General features: G+C 41.6%; 1 protein-coding gene across 1 annotated transcript in view; it reads right to left on the bottom strand.

The window, feature by feature from the left end:
* BACE2 (beta-site APP-cleaving enzyme 2) overlaps positions 1-17,493 on the bottom strand; it is a 55,420-nt gene that overhangs the window by 12,751 nt on the left and 25,176 nt on the right. The window contains exons 7-8 of the mRNA XM_008067086.1: positions 12,753-12,902; positions 6,207-6,375 (exon numbers count right to left, since the gene is read on the bottom strand). Coding sequence (XP_008065277.1) covers positions 6,207-6,375; positions 12,753-12,902 — 319 coding nt within the window. The remainder of the gene's footprint in view (positions 1-6,206; positions 6,376-12,752; positions 12,903-17,493) is intronic.

The raw sequence follows: 17,493 nt of genomic DNA, 5'->3' as shown, positions 1-17,493 counted from the left end.
ATTTCTAGACATGAAAAATATAGTCATTGAAATGAAAATCTCAATGAATAGGTCAAACTGTAGATTGAACATAGCTGAACAGATAATTAGGCCAATATGAGATGTTTCTGAAGAAGTTACACAGAATGCAGCAAAGATAAAGAGAGGAAAATATCAATGAAAGGTCAAGGAACCTAAAAGAAATAATGAGAAATCTCAAATTAGTCTCATGTGAGATCCCTGAAGAGACTAGAAAGAATGTATATGAGGCAATAGTGGAAGAGGTAATAGCTGAGAATTCTCTAAGACTGATGACAAAATATATTAATTTTTTGATTCAGAGAGCACAAAGGATCTTGAGCAAGATGAAAAAATAACCTATACCTATACATACCATGGTGAAACTTCAGAACATTAGAAACTTAAAATTAAAGCAGTCTTAACAGCAACTAGAGAGAAGAAATAGATTGTATCCTTAAAGGCATAGCAATTGAGATCAACTGGGGTCTTTTCATCAGCAATAATGATGGCCAGAGGACAATGAAATAGTATCTTCAAAACATTAAGGGAAAATGGTCAACCTAGAATACCATGTATAGCTAAACTATGATTCAAATGCTGGGGCAAAGTAAGATTTATCTTTTACAGTTTTTTATTTTAAAAATCCTAAATAACTTTCTTCAGCAGAAAGAACATTTCTATGTAGTGCTTATCTGAAGGGATAGTCAATAACTGTCTCCTTTGATGGACTTTTGGATTGCTTTTACCTTGATGCAAATGATAGTTTTATGCAGTTATGTACTTATTAAAAGCAGTAAGTCTCCTACAGATAAATAAACCTTCAAGTTGCAAATTTTCAAAGATGCGAATATGTGTTAACATGTCCAATCACATAAGTTGGTTCATGTGTCTGGTGTACACTGTCACGTGCATGCATCCTCTATGAGTAGTTGTGTTTTGTGTACTTTACTATATGGTACATATAGAGTACAGCAGCACAGTATCTTTATTTCAAGCCCAGGACGTCCAGAAGCAAGCATAAAAGCAGTGGTGATGTACCTGGTACTGTATAGCTGACTTTGTTGGACTAATGAACAAACTGGACTTACAAATGTGCTCTCAAAATGGAATCATTTATATGTAGGGAACTTACAGCAATGTATTACTTTAGTTATTTTGTGAATAAAGCTGCTGTGAACCTCTGGTCAAGTCCTTGGGTGGACATACACATTCATTTCTCCTTTGCATATGCCTACGAGTGGAACTGCTGGGGTATTGAGTAGTCATATGTTAATGTTAGTAGAAACTGTCAAAAAGTTTTCATTCATACTATACACTTTTGGAAAATTGAGAATCACTACATTCAGGATTAAGAAGGGAATTCTACAACCTACCCCATCATTGTATAATGCTCAATGATGAAACATGACAAATATTTCCTTCAAAGGAAAAGACAAAAAAGCATCCATTATCACAATTTCTATTCAACATTGTATTAGAAGGAATCCCAAAATATAAACAAAAGATACAAAGATTGGACATAATTAAAAATGTATTATTTGCAGATTATGTGACTGTTTTAATATGAAATTCAAGTGACTCTAAAAACCACTTAAAAAGAAGAATTTAACAATGTGACTGGACAGAAAATTAATATACAAAAAAGTGCACACCTATACCCCCAAACAACCCACTAGAAAATGCAATTTAAAATAATTTCATTTGGAGTAACAGTAAGAACTAAGGTATCTAGTAAAGTCTGGGTATAAGAACTTTTTGGAGAAAATTACAAAACACTACAGTGGGGCATAAAAGAAGACCTAAACAAATGAAAAGATTTAGCACATTCATGGAGGAAAAAAAAATGATACTGTAAAGATCTGGTTTCTTCTCAAGCTAATCTATCAATTCAATGCTGTTCTAATCAAAATCCCAAAAGGGTTCTTCAGGGATCTTAAAAAGATTAAAAGGGCAAAGACAGCCAGGACAATTTTAAAGAAGAATAAACAGAAAGGTCAAGCCCCTGCCAGATAGTATCTTTTGACTACAAAAATCAAACTATATGGTTTAGTTCAGGGATAGGGAATTAGACCAGAGAGATAGAAGAGAGAACTTGGCACATGACAAAGATGCTATTAAAATTCACCAGGTGATTCAAGTTGAATCTAATTACATCTCTACATTAATTTACTACATTAAATTTAAGGAAATATGAGGTTAAATGAACATGTCAAATAATAGCACTAGGAAGTACTCAGTTAAAAATAAATGTGATACAGTCTACAAAACAACAGACCTTCCAGAAAAAGAAAAACAGCTAATGAAAACATTTTTGGGACAAATGGGGAGATCTGAATATGACCTAGATATAACATAGTGTTTGGCAGAATTGTTGTTTTTTCCAGAAGCAATCATAATATTGTAGTTATATGGGAGCATGTCCTATTTTTAAGATGCATAGTGAAATATTTGGGGAGTGAAAGTCATAATATCTGCAGTTTATTTGCAAGTGATTCAGCAAAAACAACATACAAACATACACATATCCTGATATTTGATAAAACATTAAAAATTACTAAATCTAGATGGTTGGTATGTAGGACATCACTGTATTACTTTTAGTCTTTTCTTTACATTAAACATTTTCATAATAAAATATTGGAAAAATAAGAATGGATAACATTGTGTATTCAATAAATGATGCTGAGAAAACTGAATATTCTCATAAAAATTAGGTTCCCAACACACATTGTGGAAGACAATTTTAAGAAGTATATAGTCTCTTTAGAAGAAAAAAATTATCCCTATTTTCTTAGAATAAGGAAGAATTTCTTAAATAAGGTACAGAGTATCAATGATTAGGGAAACACGGTAAACCTGATTTCACTAAATTAAAAAAATAAAATAAAAAGCACCAAAACAAGTAAAAAGAAAAATCCAGATTATTAGAAGATATAACCCAGAAAATTAATATCTCAAGTATATAAGGAAATCATATATATCGGTGAAAAAGACAAGTAGAAAAAAATGCACAAGATATTAAATAGAAAACTCTGTCCTCAGAGAGAAAGCTCAAATATCCCACAAACATATCCAAAGTTGTGCAATCTTAAAAGAAATCAGCTAAAATGTGAAATGTGGCACTACTTTACACACTTAGATTGTCAAAACACAAAAACAAAACAAGTATGACAATACTTTGAGGGAATGAAAATTCTCACATAACTCTTGTGTTGCAGCTACTCTGAAGACGAATTTGACAGTAGCCAAAAACACTGAAGTTGATATACTAAATCGTTTAGAAATACCATTTCTAAAAGATCTCATTCATATACACAGAGATGTTTGATGCAGTATTGCTTATAATCACCAATAAACAACTCAAATGTTCATTGACATAAAACTGGAAAAATAACCTGGGCATATTCATAAAATGAGATACTATATAACAGTCAAAACAAATGACCTAGTACTCATAGTAACATACAAAATCTAAAAAACATAATGTTAAGCAATAAAACCAAGTCGACAAAGGTTACACACAGTACCACAGCATTCACATAAATTTAAAAATAGGAAAAAAAGACCCAAACAAATCAACCAACCTATGTTTTGTTATAAGTATATGATGGGCAGCTTCTGAGATGACTCCCAATGATCGCTGCTTCCTGATGTACTTAACCCGTGTCCCCTTCTTCCACTCGTATCAGAGTTGCTCTATGCAACCAAGAGCATAGGGCAGAAGCTATAGCGTACACTTCTGAAATTAGGTTGTAAACAACTATGGCTTCTGTCTTGGGTGCTGGGTTGCCCTCTCTCTTGGTCACAGGCTCTGGGGTAACCAGAGGACATTCAGGCAGTTCTGTGATGAGGTCCACAGGAGGAGTGATGGAGGGCTCTGGCCAACAACCACGTGAGGGAGCATGGAAGAGGCTCTGACAGACATCAGATGGCTGTAACCTCATCAGTGACCCTGATTAGAACCCACTGGCTAAGTTACTCCTCCATTCCTGACCCTCAGAAACCATGTAAGGTAATAAGGAGCTGCTACATTTGGGGGTAAGTTGTTACACAGCAATAGATAACTAACACCAAGTACTTACACCTATCTGGTAAAATTATAAATGTGTAGTAATGAGGATAAGAATAAACACCAATTTCAAGATAAAGGGGAAGTGGGTGGGGCAGGGCTTTATATAACTTGCTGTTGTTTCTCAGACAAATTTTTAAAGAAAATAGAACAAAATATTAGCATTTATTCAATCTGAATATTCTATAAATATGCATGTAGTATATGATTTTCTGTAATTTAAGACTTTTTTGTTACTTAAACATTTTACAATTAAAAATAAACACATTTAAAAAGAAAGAAAGGCAATGTATCTACTTCATTTATTATAGTGCTGTAGAGCACTGCCTGGCTTCTTTAATTGCAGCCCTGAGGAAAGCAATTACTTTAATGGCTAAACAATTCACACTGAAGAGGAGACATAGATCACTGTATTTTCCCACAGCTGGTAAAATCAAATATTTAGGTACTAAGTCTTAAATACATTTTTGAAAAAGCAACACAAAACTTATATAAGAGCACCTCACAAATAATTCCCAATGCAATGCAAGAAAAAATGGTGCCCTGCCTAGAGATACTTAATATTAACCCATTTCCAAAAGCAATTCACTTAGGAAACAAACGGTTATTAGACTCTGAAGTATTAAGTAAAGTGGACGCTCTAACAGCTGTTGCCATAGTAGCCTCTATTTTAATGGTATTTAACAAGGGAACAGAAATTGCAGGCAAAAATTGTTTTAGTTCTTAGAGTCCCTCGGTTAAAAAGAAGTAAAATATTGACAGGTGGGATATAGTGATATTTCAATCATACTTGCTGCCACAAAGAAAAGTCTCACTCAGTGATAACAGACTTAAAGAGTTATTGCACATTTTAAAGGTAAACATTTACACATGGCAAAGATGAAAAACATGACAAGCTTTAAGGGTTCCAAGTCTGTTTACCAATGCAAAGTGAAATAAATCTGCATTGGTATTTAAGAAGACATATCACAACATATCAGTTATGTACACTGGGTTGAGTGACCTTATTTGTATAGAATATGAATTGGTCTAATAATTCCAGACATAACTTTTCCTTTTAATATTTCTCTTCTTCTGATCTCTAACTTGGTACTTTACTTTTCAAAAAATGCCAGTGTGCTGACCACAGTATTGAATATTCATCAAATTTCCATTCTCTTTCCTTCAACTACCTGGTGATCTTGTATTTCACCATCACCCCACTAATTTTCTTCAATTCCACCTCCTTGTCCTCAGTTCTTTTTTGACCTCACACCTAATTTTTCTCTCCCTTTGCAGGTTACCAGCACAGTATCGGAATTTCAGTTTGCTCCTGACTTCAAATACCCTAATTTTTCAGTCTTCTGCAATCCCATTTTGAAATGCCACCACTCTCCCGGCCACTTCCCCAGTGCAGACGTTTCCTCCCCTCACGACTCATCCCACTTCTATGATTGGGTCTTTCCTTGCTAGCTCAGACTGTTAGAAACAAGCACCTAATCCTCCCATTATACCGTGTGCTGTGTGAATGCCCCATCTCAAGCAAACTGGAATCTGAAGACATTTTCAATCTCATGGGGTTTAACCATCCTATCGACTTACTTGTGCTCTCCTGGTTTCTTGGAAGACCTGCCCAAACCTCAAGCTAGACTTTGCAGAATAACGCTTTGTGTTGCCCTCATACACCTCTTCAAAGGAATTCCACAAGAAACATAGGCTCCTCAGTCTCATTATTTTAGGATTTTGTGAAATAGCAGTTTACTTTTTATTTTATAATGAGAACTGCTTTGAGGCAAAATTAATGTACACAGCTTATATACAAATTTTCTCCTTTACTCATTTTGCTTTAACAAACAACTGTAATTCAACAGATATGCTCCACAGAGTATTTTTCTTCTTAGTTACTGTAATGACTAACATTTAATGAGAATTTGTCAGGGGTCAACCATTGAACTCGAAGTTTTTACACAGATGGCTTCATTTAATTCTCTCAGCAATCCCATGACCTATTTTATTGATAAGACTTTGGTTACCAATGATATATATGTGTGAAACAATTTAATGGCAACTGATGTGTCATCAAGAATTATTTCCAAGTCAGTAAAAGTGCCTAAAGTGTTCGTGTCAGGCCTCCCTGTCCAATGCAAGAATTGCTCACCTGCACAGGGACTCGCTGCAAAGCCCACCCTCTTCCGGGCTCTGTCAAAGACAACGTAGAAGCCCTCCATCACAGTGGCACCGATCACTAGGGCGTTCGTAGAAGGGGAGATGCCAAATCGGTAACATTCATAATTCAGGCCAGCCCCCATCATGGGTTGAATGTAAAGCTGTTTAAGAGGAGAAAGCAAAGAACAAGCACAAATCAGGCAACACCACGAAACTGTTGAGGTCACCTGCATGCTCAGGACCCTCTGAGGAGAAAAGAGGAGTCACATGGAAAGAAAAGTGATCTCATCCCTATCCTCTAGGAAATGAGAAGCATGGTGATAAATATTATTGAGAGTGACAGAAGTGGATGATACACATACACCACCTGGAACTACACACAGATACACACATCCAGAAGATGTGTGTTCATCTGTTCATCTGCCCATCCAGCCATTTGCCCAGCAGTTATCTGTTGAAGACTTAATATGGATCAGGTGCCATCATCTGTACCAGCAATATAGTGGTGAATGACAGACGGGACCTGCTCCCTTGAGACTTCTCTTCTCTGGGGCAGGCAGGTAGTAGAATAAGTCCCCTACAAACGAGCCATCAAGTTGCAAACTTCCAAAGATGCGAATGTATGTTCACATGCCCAATCACGTAAGCTAGTTCATGTGTCTAGTGTACAGTTACATGTGAGCATCCTCTACAAGTGGCTGTGCATTTGTGTACTTTACTGTACAGTGCTGTATAGAGTACAGTAGTTCAGTATTTTTATTTCAAGCCTAGGATGTCCAGAAGCCAACATAAAAGCAGCAGTGATGTAGCCAGCCCCTGTATGACAGCTGTTATACTATAATGTACTACTATATTTTTCAAGGTACTGTGCTGTAAGATTTAAAATATTGTATTTTTCTGTGTTTGTTTTTTATTTGTGTGAAAAGTATTCTAAACCTACTATAGTATAGTACTATATAGCTGATTGTGTTAATTGGGTACCTAGGTTAACTTTGTTGGACTTACAAACACCATCTCAGAATGGAATTGTATGTATGTAGAGGACTTACTGTATCTCTCGTGGAAGTACCCCAGCAGCCCTCCCTGTAGGTGTTGACCAGCTACCCACATTCCCTCCTGGAAAGCTCTTTCTTCACTAGGTTTCTAGGCGGGCCATGCTCTTCCTCCTAACTCATCACTGCTCCTTGTCAGGAATCCCTATCCAATTTGCTTGACATTCCCCTCCTGTGAGCAGCAGAAAACTCCTGGGCTGTGATCCCCTCTCCACCTGCCCTCCCTGAATGATCCATCCAACCCCACAGCCCTAAGTCCTCTTTGGTCAGTAGAACAGCAAAATGTGGACATTATTTCATCAACGTGGTTTGTAGCTAAACCCAGCTTGAGGACCAGAGCAAACATGTACTGGTAAACCAATGGCATGTGCAGGGGCTCAGAAAAAGCAGGAGAAGGCAGGCATTCAGGGAAATCTTTCTGCCCAGGGCAGGGCACAGTCTTGAGGCTCGCTGGGAATCATCAGTTGCTTTTAGGATTGAGCACTGGGTGAGTTTGAGAATATGAGACTGTCAAATTTTCATCTCCAGGCCAGACCTCAGCAGCCACTACTAAACACTCACTGCTATACACTCACGCCTGTCTCTCACTTTGCAACTGGCATCTCACACGCAACATTTATGAACCTGAACCCTGGATATTCCCATCTCCCCCAACAAATTCACTCTTTTCTCAAGGTTCTCTGTCTTGGGTAATTTCATGACACATGCAGTTACTGAGGACCTAAAGCGCTGGATTAGCTCTCGTTATGTCTTACCCTACCTCAGAACTGTAACTAGACCTGTGGGCTTTCCTATGAAATTGAATCTGAATCTAATTGCTCCATCATTTCATCCCACCTAGGCCACCACTGTCCTCATCTCCTGTGATCTACTGCAATGGCTCCTAACTGGCCCCAGGATCCCATCCTTCCAAAGCAATCATGCCCCCTCTGGCAAAGAGCATTTTAAAAGTAGGCAGCCTGGCGGAGGCAGGATGACTGTCCCAGTAAAAAGAGAAACAATAGTCATCAGAGAAAAGACAGAGCATTCAAAGATAAGTTCTGCCCTGTGTGAGGACCACCTCCATCAGACACTGTGCAGTGTTAAATAAGCACAGGGCATGACCTTTGAGATCCTTGGAGCCAAGAGTGAGTGAGGAAATGGGTCAATACTTAAAACAATCAACAAGCAAATCAATATATTCAGTAACAACAATCCCTTTGCTTTTGCATAGCACAGAATTCAAACACAGGCAATCAGAGAGTAGAGTAACTTAGTATGACAAAATGCTACACATTTGGAAAAAAGCAATAAAGTGCAAAATGAGTAGGCAAAAGAACCTTCCTGTGAGTAATTTTAGCCTTAAAGGGCAAAGGCAGAAAGAAAGTCTTGGAGGAAAAAGTCAGACTCACCTAAACAGAGTCCTGGGCCACCTGGCTTAGACCCTCCAGGGGGTCTGAAGGGGCTAAGATAGGGGGCTGATGATTTTGCGGGGAGCAGAAAAGGCTGAGAGGAGACCAGTAGGAAAGGGCTGATTGTTCTGAAGGAGAGGATGCCAAGGAGATGGCAAAGCAGAAGCTGTAGGGAAAAAAATCGGACTTCTCTTGCAGGCTGAAGACTTCCCTTGAAGGAAAAATGGGATCTGGCCCATCTGCTTTAGGAAAATAGTGCTGGGTACAGATGAAATTTAAGATAAATGCCTTTGCCAGGAGTCTGAGACCAGTTTAAGTAACATAACAAGACCTTGTTAAAGAAAATAAAAAATAAATTAGCTGAGCATTGTGGCATGCACCAGTATCAGCTGAGTATCAGCTACTCAGGAGGCTGAGGCAGAAAAATGGCTTGAGCCGAGGAGTGGGAGGCTGCAATGAGCTATGATTGTGCCACTGCACTCCAGGCTGGGTGACAAAGCAAGACTCTGTCTCAAAAAATAGACAAATAAAGATAATTGCTTTTGACTTGACTCTTTCATGCACTAGTGATCATTTCCCGATATATAATGGCTAGTATCTGAAAGGCCCCAGGTAGGGCCCCATCCTAAAACTCTAGGGATAAGGTACCCTGATGTTTGCCCTGAGATTCATTCCTGCTGGCCAGTGACCTGTAGAGTTTTTGGGGTTCTTATCAGGTAGTTTTTCCCAACTTTTTTTCTAAGTCCTCTCCCAGCTAGGCAAGGCAAGGCAAATGGAATGGTGCTATTGGGCAAGAAATGAGAAAAACTGCAGGGAAAGTAGATTTTTAAAAATAAAAAAATGTGAACATATCAGAGTCAACCAAAAAATACCTACTGTCTCATAAGAGAAAGTAAAAATGTATTTTCATGCAGAGATATGCAAATGAAACTAATACTTTCAAACCTCTCTCATTAAATCCCCAAGCGTGTTCAGTGGCTGATCCTAAAAGCGGCAGAAGACCCGCAGTAAGCCTCCACGGCTGTGATCTGCCCTGAACAATTTCCTGTGCCTACCTTCTCCTCCTGCTTCTTGAGGCAGGCATAGTTAACAAAATTTAGAAGTAGCTGGGCAGGCTTTTCTCAGGCAGATCTAATTTAGAACAGGGTGAGTATTCAGACATCTTTCTTATCCATATACAACCTTCACCTGACCAATCAGGCATATCTGACCTGACCACCTTGCTGGTTGGTGTGTGGATCTACCAATACAGTAAATCACAGAAACCATAGGAAATTACCCAAAACACACACATTATGCTCAAAGAAAAGCTCACATCAAGTCAGACAGTAACTTTCATTATTTAGGAGGTCTTTGTGACTTAAAAGGTTGAGAGAGGGTCATCAAAACTTGTGACCAGATACCTGCAGCCTTTGCAAGTTGGTCATGGTTTGTTGTAAAAGTATATAAAGTTTCTTGTCAAAGGCAAGCACGTGTCCTTTCTCTTAAGGCGCCCATGCTTTTCCTTGAATGTGATTCTTTTCTTTCTGATAAATTCTTTCTTAAATTTTCGATTCGCTCTGAAATTCTTTTCTGTGGTGAAATCAAGAATCCACAGAGCAACACAGTGCACCCCACCTGACATATGTCATTTATTCACCAGCTGTAGTCCCCAAGCTGAGTTTTGACATTAGTTACAAACCACACTGGTGAAATAATGTCCACATTTTGCTATTGTACTGGCCACAATTTAATCATCAGAGCATATTATTTTAAAGATGGTGAAAACACATTATTCTAACATCATTCCATGCAGTGCCATTTATCCAAGGATATTGCACTCTTCTGGAAATGTCTTTGGGAAGTGTTATTATTTCTCCTTTATAGCTAAAGAGACAGACACAGAAAGGGCTAAGTGATTTGCTCAAAGTTACAGTGTGAGTCAAGGGCGGTTCTGAGAATATAACTCATGCCTCTTGTGCCAGTGTGCATGTCCTCTGTTGGCCTGTATTTCTCTGGAAGCTTTCAATGCTTTCCCCAAGATCTCTTTTTTCAGGAAAGCACATCCCCATATGTAAAGTCAAAAATGGGGAGAAAAGGTTATAATGTCATTTACTTTCTTTCTGAAATTATTCCTTCTTCCTTGTTCCCTCAGTCTGAACCCCTTTATTCCAAATCCATCAAATTACAACAAAGAGACATTGATGTGTCCACTTTCCCTACCCTGGGGAAAATAAAGTTAAATTCTTTCATCTTTGAAGAATTCATAATTAATCAAAGACATAAAAGTTGTTGTTGTTTAAGAAAACAGAAGTCAAATGAAAAAGGCAACAGCATAAAATACACCCTAAAGACATGTTTCCATGCCAGATGAGTAGCCTAGAAAATATGCAGGATGAGTGGGAAGTGCTAGCTCCCAAGTGGGTTATTCTGCTCGGCAGAATTTCAACAAAAGCTGAGGTTGCTTGAGTTGAATCTTAAAAAATGAGAAGAATGTGGTAATAAGGGGGGACCCCAAAATAACCAGAAATATTTTTTGGAGGGTAGGTCCCCTGTAGTATAGGCTTCCCCTGCTAGGTAAGTATTCTAGGACCCCATCGGCATCCGTGGACTGGCTATCATTGTGAGAGGCTGTGTTTGGCTTCAGTGAATTTCTTTTTTGGAGATTCTTTCAACACATTTGCCCATTTCATGATGGGTGATTTATGTACACACTTGCCCACACCATGCTGAGTGTTTGTGACCAAAAACAGCATGACCTCCATAACCCACCCTCCCTACTTACCTAATCTCACCACAAGTGACTTTTTTTGTTCCCCCAGATGAAAAAAGTCCTCAAAGGGAAACATTTTGCTAACGTGGAAGAGGTGAAACAAAAAACGGCGGAAGCACTAAAAGGCATACAAACTGATGAGTTCAAAAACTGTTTTGAGCAGTGGAAAAAGCGTCCCGATAGGTGTATTGCATCAAATGGAGAGTGCTTTCAAAGCGACTGAAGTTTAAACATGTGAAAATGAATATATGATTTTTTACAAATAAATTCTGGGTTTTTTGGGGTCCTCCTTCATATGAATGGAGTATGGGAGAGAGGGCATTTCAGGCAGGAGGCTGGTGGAGCAAAGATTAGGAGACAGATGCAGGCAAAAGGCCTTGGAGGACATCCCAGAGGAGGGTCAGGGTGTGGAGGGAAACAGGCTGGGGGGGTCAGGAGGGGCCTGGCAGGAGGTCACAAACAGCCGTGCTGGGGAGTAAGTCCTCTATGATCTGCCCATATTCACATCATGGGGACCTGCTGCTTACTCACAGCAGGGGAGGCTCGGGTGAAGCAGTGGTCTAGGAAGATTCATCTGACAATACTTTTAAAAAGAAGAGAGTGTGGCAGCTTAGCATGGCAGAGACACTCAAGAGGTTACTGTGAGAGTCACACAAGACCAACAGCTCCAGAAAGGAGGGTTAGAAGAAGTGAGGAACTGACTAAGAAAGTCAGACTTAGTCTATTTAATTAGATGCTTCCGATGAAGAAGGAGTCACATTTCCTATAACTGGAATTATAGGAAAAAATGACAATACCTCCATCTCACAATCCTGTTTGATTCTTTATGCAAATGTGAACAGGAAAAGAGTTTATAATCGTCATGTGGCAGATGTGACAATGCACCCAGTTCTTTGGCCACATGCCTCTACAGCATCCCCCACTGGCAGAGGAATCTACGTCCCAACCTGGGAATATGGACTGGCCTTGGGGTTGTTAAGGCAGCACCATGGAAGGGATGGTGGCCAGATCCAAGCTGAGACTGCAGGAGCCCCTGCGTGGTTCTTTTCCCTCTCAAAATCCTGTTGCCACACGTGAGTCAGCCATAGGAGGAGGGGAGACATCCCATCACTCCATGAAACTCACCACCAGATATGTGAGTGAGGCCCACCTGGGCCTGGCCAACCACCAGCTGATCAGAGACACATGAACGAGTTCGGCTGCAATCTGCTGACCCGCCTGTACTCAGGTGTGGTTGTCTTTACACAGCATCTTACAGACATGAGATCTAATAGGTGTGTTATGCAGGAAGTGCTTTTACATGTTAAAGAGACGAAAGTACAAGTTCAAGTTCAAGTTCATACCTGAGGCAGGATAGTTATACGGAATGATCTGCTGGAGTTCTCATCTCTCAGGTAGATGGAGATTTTAGGGAAGTAAGACCAAGGTGTCTCAGAATTCGTCCAGCATGCCAGCTGGGAACCAGTCCAGAAACCATCAGAGAATTCTGGAATCTAGACAAAACAAGACCACGTGAGAAACCATGACTAGTCTGGTATGTCAACAGGAAACAGCTCTGGGCTCTCCTAGCCACCTCACCAGACGCCCACAGGAATAAACAATGCTTAATTGGACAGAACGGCAGGGATATTAGTCCCTGGAAGAGTGACGGTGATGACAATAATTATTAAAATCGGTAAGACATACGAAGCACTTACAAGTATTAGTCACCCTTGTAAGTGCTTTGTAACAACAGTTACTTTAATTCTCGAGTGTGATAACATTAGACTCTCCATTTTACAGATGAGGCAATCAAAGTACAGAGGGGTGCAGTAACTCGCCCAAGGTCACACAGCAGTGGGCAATGATCCTTTAGAAGAAAGCAATTTTCAAGGTGACCCTCAGGTCCTTTTGGGTATCGCCTACCCTTTGAATTTCATGAGCCCAGCAAGCAGTCTCCTGGTGCAGAGCCCAGCATAAGTTCTCTGCTCTTCTGGAACATCTTTCTCCACCTCCAGATCTCAGCTCAGAAGCTGCCTCATCCAGGAAGCCCTCCCTAGTTCCCCCACATAACATTAGTACACCACTAGGCATCTCTCCTTCTGGGCTTTTCTCTCTGTGGCAGCTGACAATTCATACTTATTGTTGTGATGAGCTTCTGTTTCCTGCATTAGAGTCTAAGTCCTCTCAGGACAGGAGTCTGCTTCCTGGCCCCTACTGTAGTCCTAACTAACACCCAGCACATAGAAGAGATTCAGAAAAATCTGTGGGACAAAAAGGTGGATGACAACACAAGATACCCACCTGCACCTCTCACCAGGAGACCGAAGGGAGGTGTTGTCTGTCTACATACCTAGCTGCTGACTGACAAGTTAATAACACCCATGTGATCTCACATGAAGGTTCCTGAGTAGAGTCTGCCCTGGGGCTGCCAGCTCCCGGGGGAAGGCCTGCATCTGGTGTGTCTCTTGTGACACACCCAGGACAGTGTCCCACATGGGACAGAGTTAAGAGACGATGAGGTGGGGGAGAGCAGACTAAGACCATGTCTGGGAGGAAGAGAGTGTCTGACAAGGGATCCTCCCCGAGGAAGAAACAGGGCTTGAGCTGGAGAGCAGTGGAAAGGGTGCTAGGGAGGCGTGGGGGTGGGGAAGACACAACACAGGATGCTGTGAAGGAACCTGCTTCTCTGGGCAACGTGGATGGCTGTCATGAAGGCTGGCACCAAGGACGGGGGGAATATGAGATGAGGTGGGGAGAGAACTGGGCTCTGTCTCAAAGGAGTGACAAGACTATATTTCATCCATCAGATGAGCTTTGTGGCATTGGAGCTGAGCTCTGCAGCATCTGGGCTGAGCTCTGTGGCATGCTTCAGGTGTCCAACTGGACAGGTCACAGAGCTCACTGGTTCTTTGAGCTCCATGGGATGGGCCTAGGCTCGACACATGTCAGAGAACCACTGACAGGTGAGGCTGCAGATAGGAGCTTCCAGGAGAGGGTGCAGGGAGAAGATGGGGCCTCGCACCAGCAGAGGAGGCCCCCATGAGGAGCGGTGCAGGAACCAGAGAGTCCAGGGAGGAGGGGAGACAGTGTCCTGGAAGCCAAGGGAACTGCCATGAAGTAGGACAGGAAAACGCGACAGGAAGCTGTCGAGAGGAGAACACAAAAAAATGAGGGTGCCACTGGATGCATCTGGTGACGCCCACGGGCTGAATCTTGAGGGTGGCACGTGCTGCATAACAGCATACACAGTAGACATCTGCCCACCCTGCCAAGCATACAACTGGAGAGACAGCTCCCTGTCCTCAGTTCATCCGTCCCAAGTTCCCTACCCAGACTGTTCATGATTGATCTGTGAAATTGTGAAATTCCTTTTTTTTTTCCCAGTAGGGTTTCACTTTGTTGTCCAGGCTGGAGTACAGTAGCATGATCACAGCTCACAGCAACCTCAACTTCCTGGGCTCAAGCAATCCTCCTGCCTCAGCCTCCCGAGTAGCTAGAACTATAGGCACACAACACCATGTCCAGCTATTTTTTTAATATTTTAATTTTTTATAAAGATGAAGTCTTGCTATGTTGCCCAGGTTGGTCCTGAACTGCTGGACTCAAGTAATCTTCCCAACTCAGCCTCCTGAGTAGCTAGAACTACAGGCACACAACCCTATGCCTAGTTATTTTCTTAGTTTTTTACTTTTTTATAGAGATGAAGTCTTGCTATGTTGCCCAGGTTGGTCTTGAACTCCTGGACTCAAGCAATCCTTTCGTCTCAGCCACACTAAGTGCTAGAATTACAAGCATGAGCCACTGCACCTGGCCAGATCTCTGAAGTTTCTAAGGCTGGCGTTAATGCATCTTTGATATTTTAAAATGTTACACTGATTGAAATATGCATCACAGGGAAAAGCCCCTTCCTGGATGAGGCAACAGGAGGTGAGGATGGTCATTCTGACGGAGCCACCAAGGGGCTATAGTGGACGGGGTCTGCAGCAGGGGCACAAAGCTCCAATGACAGCACCACCACCAGCTCCAAGGGCAGAAGGAGAATGAGGCTCAGAGAGGTCAAGTCACTAGCCTGAGTGGTTCAGCTCAGAATTGGATATGGGACTTACTTCCCCCAAAGCCGGGTCCCTTATCCATAAGTCTGGAGTCCTCTGATGGAGTTAAACCACACGTCCTTGGGGGTCAGTTTCGACACTCTGATCACAGAGTTTTACAGTTAGAAATCATCTTGGTGTAATCCAGCTTTTAAATTTTCCCACTGTAGAAGTGCTAGACTAAGCCAAATGGACGCCGCACCACGGTCAGGTCAGAACAAGCCCAGGTCTCCATGCCTCTGCACGTGATACTGGCCCTGCACAAAACTACACACCAGACTCATTTCTAAATACAGATCTACAAACCATTAATTTCTAAAATCCCAACTGAACTATCCACGCCAGGAGGCAGAGCCCAACATTTTTACTATCTGTAACTCTCTGCAGTCAGCCTTCTCCTTAACCAGAAGGAAATCCAGGCCAAGAAGGCCAACTCACAGGAACCTAGCAGATAAGAAGAACAAACACATCTTTAGTCCAGAGACAGTAAGACAGAGACACAATGCAGCCTTGTTGAGCTTTCCCTGCCCAAGACAAACAACTTCTCCGAGTTTCTCCTTCCTGATACAGGCACTGGATGAAATCACAGGATAATTTTAGACAAGACAAACAAATTTTGTGATCTCATTCCTTCCACCTTGTGGTTTTCTTGCAAAGCCAGTGGCTGCTGAGCACATGCTGTGATGAATTCAGGGGTGTGAGCCCCTGGGGGCCCCAAGGCCCTGCCTCTCTCAACACAGGGGCCTGGCCGGTCCAGGGCTTGCTGGCTTCAAATGCTGTGCTTCAAATGTGTCCTTGGGACAGCTGTCAAACACTTATCTTCAGAATGTGAAATTTGGCCAGGAGTGGCGGCTCACACCTATAATCCTAGCACTTCTGTAGGTTTGAGTCGGGAAGACTGCTTGAGCCCAGGTGTTTGAGACCAGCCTGGGCAACTTGGGGAGACCTCATCTCTACAAAAAATAAAAAATTAGCTGGGTGTGGTGGTGTATGCCTGTAGTCCCAGCTACTTGGGAGGTTGAGGCCACAGGATCGCCTGAGTCCAGAAGGTCAATTCTATAGTGAGCCATGATTGTACTACTGTACTCCAGCCTGGGTGGCACAGTGAGGCCCTGACTCAACAAACAAATATTAAATTTAAAGATATTAATGTATTAATGTTCGTTCTGCTGAGGACTTTTTTCTATTTAAGAAATAAGGGTATTGCTCCTAACGTTAAGCATGGTCTGCTTTTCAGCAAGCGTTCTCAATTTAAGGCACTAAATATGTGACCTGCTGTTTTCTCTGACTCAGCAGATTGTAGGAAAAATTGAGACTCTGCTCTAGCTTCAAGCAGCCATGCCAGGCTGCTGCCTTGATACCTGCTGTTTCAAAGGGGCCCCATGTCCTTCCTCGTTTATTTCTCCTCTGTGTCCATTCGATCTGTTTTCTGCTCTTCCCATAGCAGTTAGAGACTTTTGAAGCTTGGGTTCAAGACAACCCAAAGCCCTCTCTTGCTTGCATGTTTCTGCTAGAAGCTGTCACAAAGCAACTGCTGTGCATTTTCCTGTCAGTCATTCTTTGAATTTGCCCATCACAGCAGAGTAGTGGGACAATCAGCCCCACGCTAGTACCAGATAAAGGCTTTGAGCAGGAAGTACTCACTTTTTGGTGATTCTGTAAAGATGGCCCTGAGTGGACAGATGCTATGAAAATACTCAAGAAGCCAAAAGTAAAGTTTATGTCACTTCCAAACAAAGAGTTGTAATGCTGTGGTTTTACATTCATTGGAAGATTTTCTTTGTGGAGAGTCTACTATAAACACAGGGCATTTGATCTCAAACCTCACAGATACGACATAGAGCCTCCTGGAGGGCACAGAACATCACCCCTGACACCTAGCTATCAGTGGCAAAAGCTAGACTAAATTTAATTCCTTTTGGCCCCCAAAGCTGAGTACTGTCTAATGCTTGCTGCCCTGAACTAACTGGAAAGTTGGAGTCACACTGGGAATCACACCAGCCAGACCCCT

Source organism: Carlito syrichta, unplaced genomic scaffold (genome assembly GCF_000164805.1).
Source record: "Carlito syrichta isolate Samal-C Ts95f unplaced genomic scaffold, Tarsius_syrichta-2.0.1 Scaffold309284, whole genome shotgun sequence".
NCBI lineage: Eukaryota > Metazoa > Chordata > Mammalia > Primates > Tarsiidae > Carlito > Carlito syrichta.
Note: the sequence above shows the minus strand (reverse complement) of the source record. Positions and strands in the feature narration are given on the sequence as shown.